General features: G+C 33.6%; 1 protein-coding gene and 1 long non-coding RNA gene across 2 annotated transcripts; one reads left to right on the top strand and one right to left on the bottom strand.

Moving 5' to 3' along the window:
• Nucleotides 1-2,391: 2,391 nt before the first annotated feature.
• LOC126697476 (uncharacterized) lies at nucleotides 2,392-3,275 on the bottom strand. Its single transcript, XR_007646207.1, has 2 exons — nucleotides 2,974-3,275; nucleotides 2,392-2,791 (listed from the first exon to the last, which is right to left on the bottom strand). It is a non-coding gene; the product is annotated as an uncharacterized LOC126697476 (long non-coding RNA).
• A 975-nt stretch (nucleotides 3,276-4,250) lies between these two features.
• On the top strand, nucleotides 4,251-5,021 carry LOC126696576 (uncharacterized). Its single transcript, XM_050393291.1, has one exon. It carries the CDS (start codon nucleotides 4,251-4,253, stop codon nucleotides 5,019-5,021), a length of 771 nt encoding a protein of 256 aa, XP_050249248.1.
• Nucleotides 5,022-6,105: the final 1,084 nt, after the last annotated feature.

Genomic DNA, 6,105 nt, shown 5'->3' with positions numbered 1-6,105 from the left:
GTTTACACGACTGAAAGAAGAACGAGAACTGATGAAGGAAAAGAAAACGCATAGAGGGAAATATATACATATGTAGGGTGCCTGGGTGGCTAGGTCACTGGCAGGAGTCTGTGCAAGTCATTCACTTATGTTTTCTATAAAAATAATAATTATTAAAGTAAATAAAAACACACAAAATTAAAACTACAAATTTGATTATTAAATAATTTTAAATAATAAGTGAGCTTCTTTAATTCTCAAACTTTGAGTAAGAGAGATTTTATTAGTGTACGTAGTATGTCATATTTATTGGAACTCTGTAATAGAATTTTATTTAGTACAAATTATCTTAATAATTGTCTCTAAAAACATAAGTAACTTAATAATTTGAAAAAAATACAAACATAAAAAAAATCCTGTTAATATTAGATCAAAATCAAACTGAACCTCTACTGTTTTAATTTGAAACTAAAAAAATTCAGACTTTGAGAAATAACCAAATCCGTCCTTTTGTTATGGCTGGAAAATGCAATTTGTGATTTATTTTAGTAAAGAAAAACAATAATAGAGATTTTGTCTTAAAATATTTTTTTTTAAAGTAAAATTAAGGATGACTTCAAGTTGGTAACCGAGAAAATCGACAGGAAAACTACAATATAAAGCCTCATATCCTCTTTTCTATGCTTGGTAGCCAATAAAATCAACGGAAAAAGCCACAAGTATTCACTATTTGGTGTTTGGTAAGCAAGAAAATCAAAAGAACAATCCACATAAAATTAAGTAGGGATGAGAACAAGGCAGGGAAACCCCTGTTGGGTAGGTTTGGGCAAGCCGGTTTAAAGGTATTTTTCCATCTTTAATAAGGTGATTTTGAAATTAATAAGATATAGATGAAAGAAAATGCCATAACATAACAAATTATAAAGCCTCATCACCTCCATTCCGTGTTTGGCAGTGCGAAAATTGGTATATGGTAGCTAAGAAAATCAAAAGAAATTGCCATAACTAATGCTAAGATGACAAGAACTTTGTTCATGATGTCGTTGTTAAATGTTGTTTCCAGAGAATTCCAATAGGCACAGCACCTGTTGGCTTATCATTGGACTTATTTAGGAGGAAAGAACTTTGCAGGAGCATTCATCCGAACGATGCAGTGGCATATCATATATGGAGTGCCTTTTCAAGCTGCAATCTTAGCCCATATGGGTAACGAAAAGCTTCAAGTCTTTACACTTTAGGATGTCACCCCTATTGGAATTGAAATGTCTATTGTGATTCCAAGTAATACCTCCATTCCTAACACCAAGAAGGGCCATTACACGACCAACTATGACAACCAAACTACTATTTTATACTCGGGATACAAGGGTGAGAGAACAAGAACTCAAGATGACGAGTTGTTATGAGAATTTGAGCTTTTTGGCATTCCTTAAGCACCAAGGGGTGTTGCACAGATAGATGTCTGCTTTGATACTGAATCCAATGGTATTTTGAATGTTTCAGTTGAGGAGATGACCTCTGGTTTGATTGAGGAGCAAGATCACTATCACCTGTGACAAGGCAAGGCTGTCCAATGAGGAGATTAAGAGGATGATCAAGGATGCAGGGAAATACAACATTGAAGATGATGAGAATAGGAAGAAGGTTGAGGCTAAGGAAGCTTTGCTAGTATGTATCCTAGCACTTTAACGTCCTTCTTTTGCTTTTTTGTAGTATAAATCCTACATATAAATCAATTTATTACTAAAAGGCTGGGAAACAAAAGAGATGAAGGGAAATGTCACAAAGTGGAAAACCTGCCCTCTTATCTCTTGAAGCTTTGCCCATGTCGTAAATAACTAGTACTCATGTAAGTGGTAACTTGAAAGACCTAACTTCTGCTAACAGGGTCAGTTCCAAAATGATAACAGGAATTAAGCAAGTATGTTTAATTACTTTCTTCAAAAAAATTAGTTTCCAGAACCAACAATGCAAAAATAGCTCAAACGTTGGAAACTATGCAACACAGGAATATTTATTAAAGACATTAACGACCAAGAACTAAGTTCAAGTTGAATTTGGTACCATAACAGAAGTATAAAACAAAGCCTAGACTTTGCAGACTGTGTGGTTCCTTAATGTATAATGCAACAAAGCCAGAAATAGCTTTTAAAGAATCCAACTTTGAAAACCACCTTGCCCACATTCAATTTTGAGCTATTAAACATACTCTAGTCTAACATTCCCATAAAAGTCTCTTTCTAAAAGAAAACTAAAGCTTTTAATAAAATATAACCGACAATAACCCCATATTAGCAGAAAGTAAGAATTTTTCTCAATGCATTAGATTTAGTTCCAATGAATTGTCAGTTCTTTCCATGATTGATTGGCTAGAGCTAAGCATTATGGAAAAACTTGCTGTGGAAACCAAACTAAAAACATACCTAACTTTCATTCAGTTATTTCTTCGAACATCTTAAGTGCATTCTCAGACATATGGATAGAAACAACTAGCAAAGCGAACATATATGTCTGCTAGTGTTTGGGGATAAAAGTAAAACTAATCCTTATTAAACACAGTAGCAATTACAATGTTACGGTTCTGGGTATTAAAAAACAAAATGATCGTAACAATTAAATGTAGCTGAAAAACACGCAAAAATTTTGAAACTTGGATTTGGCTTCAAAGATAGGCCACATACATTGTCGTGTTGATCTATCTATCCAGAAACAAAAACCAGCTCCAACATTATGGCTAAAAGACCATATATCATTCTTTCTCAGATTGTTGTTTCGGCTTAGTCTCGTGAACACTCTCCACCGGAGGCAATGTCTACACACAATAGTAGTAGAAAAAGACATATCAAACAGGTCATGCAGTCACGGATAACAAGATACAGTGTTTCAAACATTTTATCAAACAGGTCATGGGCCTATTAAAATATTTGGTCATAACATACTGGCAATGTGCCAAAGATTGAAATGGTTATGAGAGAGCGAGAGAGAGAGGCTTACAAGATTAGGCTTATATATGTTGTGGACAACAGATGCGCCAGCGAGGAGCGAGACGACAACAACAACGCACGACCACGCCAGCGACGGAGTCCCCGTAGCTTGTCTTCCTCCTCCGAATTTCTGATTCATATTCAATGATTCGATGATCTCACACCCTTTCTCTCTCTCTCTCTCTAGTGTCGCGGGAAATATGTGTTTTTTATTTCTAACGGCTTTCCTTCCAGAGTTACTGGTGAACTTATAAGCAAATAAATTATAAAGTCTGAAAGGCCCAATTTAGGGGACCTCAGCTCTTACGTTGAAGACTAGGCTCCTTTTTTAAGGTATTGGGCTTTGGTAGTTGGCTATTAATGGGCTTAATTGGATCTAATGCCTACTTCAAAGCAATATTTTCCCCCCTATTTGTTAAAGTCTTGTAGCTTTGGAAACCTACCTATTCAAATTTTCACTCCTCTAATTATTGAATTATAAAAAATAAAAATAAAAATGAAGAATTTTTATTTTTTTTATAGATGTCATAGAATTTTAATATATGACATTTACTTCATAATAATTATAATTTATCATTAGACTAATTGGTTATTAATATAGATAAAAATTCAAACACTAAGAGTTTGTTTGAAATTCGCTTATTTTATTAAAATTAAAAACTTTTTGTTAAAAATATTGAAGATAAAGGTAAAATTTAATTGAAATAATACAGTATGGCCTATAAATAGTAACAAAAAGTATAGTGGGACCCATGAATAGTAGCAAAAATAAACTAAATTGTAAAATAAGCTGGCTTTTTAATTTGGAGCTAAACATACACTAAATCTCTTATTCAACGACAAAGTATTTTACCGCTTAAAACCACCAATAGAAGAGAATTTAAGAGAGAGAGAAAAGAAAAAAAAAAAGATTTTCTCCTGTTAAGTAGTAGAAGTTTAATAAATTTATACTTAAATTTTAAATAATAATAATAATAATAAGAAGAAGAAGAAGAAGAAGAAGAAAAAAGAAAAGAATATGAAAGAAAGTATATCAAGTGGACTCCACTTGGTGTTTCATTGCAATTGGGTATTGCCGTATTGATTGAATATTCAACAGTTAACTTGGCCCAAACGTACTTCCAACGGAACGACGTGCCTCACTATTGAACCATCGGGGTCACCGGCCCATCACGAAGAAGTCACTAGGGAAGTTCGTGACATTTGCGTAGTATTATCATTCCAACTTGCTTGATCTATAAATATGTATCAAGTTTTGAGGCAGTCCTCTCATCAGATCAGACAGACATGAAATTCACAGAGATAAAGCATTGGAGCCACCCACAACACACTTTGAAACTTGTGCCTGCCAAGGAACCTTACCGTTGCAATGGCTGCAAAGAAGTTGGATTTAGACCTTGTTACGAGTGCGAGTACAAAGAGTGCAACTTCCATCTTCATGAGGAATGTGCGGCACTGCAGCGTGAATCCTCTGACTACCACCCATTTCTCAAAAAATGCGACTTCAAACTTGTTGAAAATGTACAAGGGGAGAGATATTGTGATGCTTGTGGGAAAGATGTGCTAGGGTTTGTGTACCAATGTTCGCACACGAAAGCACATGACCTACACCCATGTTGTATGAAGCTTCAACATACCTTAAATGGTGGTGAGGTGAGGCTGTACCTCAAAGAAAAGCTCTCATCAAAATCAAAGTGCAGAAAATGTGGAAGAAAGGAAGTACTTAAAGATTTCAAGGGCTGGTCTTATGAATCCAACTGTGGCCAGCATTGCTATCATGTTGCATGTGTGAAGGACTTAATCCTTGATAATTGGAAGAAGGATTATATTTATGGACTAAATGATGTGGGTCAGACAAGTGACACGGCGTTGCAAATTATGGTTCCGAATAAGGAAGACGCAGTAGAACAAAGTGGAGGAATAAGCAAGAATGGAAAGAAGGTTAATATATATTGGAGGAAGGCTAAAATTGTTCTCAAGCTTATTATTTCAGCCATCTTTGGAGATCCAATTGGGATAATTGCTGCAATATGTTTTGAATCGTTATTTTCAAGTTGATTTATTTTGCGTGAAAGAGGATGAAAAGGTCATGTAACAAACTATATGTTCTTTGTACCAGTGATGATTGGGAAGGTTTAAACATATTATATTATCGTAAACTTAATTACTTATAGATTGTTCTTCTTCTACATCTTTGTCTCAAGAGGCATTTTATATATATATATATATATATATATATATATATATATATATCAGATTTGTAGACAGCATGTGAAAAATTGGAGGAAAAAATGAACTTTTTAAAGCATTTAGATAAGCTAAGCATGTATAAAAAAGTTATCAAGAAGTGTAAGACTAAGGAGGAATTATATCTAGTGTAATTTGATCTTAACAATTTATAATATATTAACTATGCATCAAAGACTCTTCAACAAATTTTTTTTTTTTTTTTGAAAGTGTAGATCAACAATTCCATAGTCAAAATTTAGTCTTCGAGAACAGTCATGTTATACAAAATAAAAGTATAAAACTGCTAAATTTTTCACATCTCACTCCCATAACATTTGAGAAAGTACTCAACTAGATTCACCACAACACAAAAACACAAGAGAGGCTATGTGAAAAAATCGGTGAATTGTTTGATGCCAAGATACTTTTCCTTTAAAGAATCTAGAGGGTGTACACAATTATATATGGGTATTTTTGAACATTAACTCTCCTCATAATAGAGAAACAAGCAACACTAAGTTGTGAGTATTTGGGCCATTTAAATAAGTTACTATTGCGTATTTTGTGAAATGAAATTTCAAATAGGATAGCATCATTTACATATTTAAATCTCTAACAATTAAATCTTAATCATAAAATGGAAATAATTTATTCCATTTAATTTAGAGAGGATCTTGCCAAAGGTCTTATAGATGAGTTGGCACCTTCTCATATATAAAGTGTTTGGAGGTCTAGAGGGAAATGATTCAAGTTGCGGGGTTATTAGTATATTATAATTATTTCTAAAAAAAAATATAAAGAGGACCCTACTAAGAATCGACAGTAACACAAGAAGACAATAAAAAACAACCAGAAGTTTTGGAGCTTCTGTTCTATGATTGGAAAGTTTCTCATGCACTTCCAAGTTCCAACA

This window comes from Quercus robur, chromosome 8 (assembly GCF_932294415.1).
Source record: "Quercus robur chromosome 8, dhQueRobu3.1, whole genome shotgun sequence".
Taxonomy (NCBI): Eukaryota; Viridiplantae; Streptophyta; class Magnoliopsida; order Fagales; family Fagaceae; genus Quercus; species Quercus robur.
This window is presented reverse-complemented; position numbering and strand designations above follow the sequence as displayed.

Excerpts from the sequence above, each read along its gene's own strand:
- LOC126696576 (XM_050393291.1), top strand. The coding sequence starts at position 4,251 with ATGAAATTCACAGAGATAAAGCATTGGAGCCACCCACAACACACTTTG.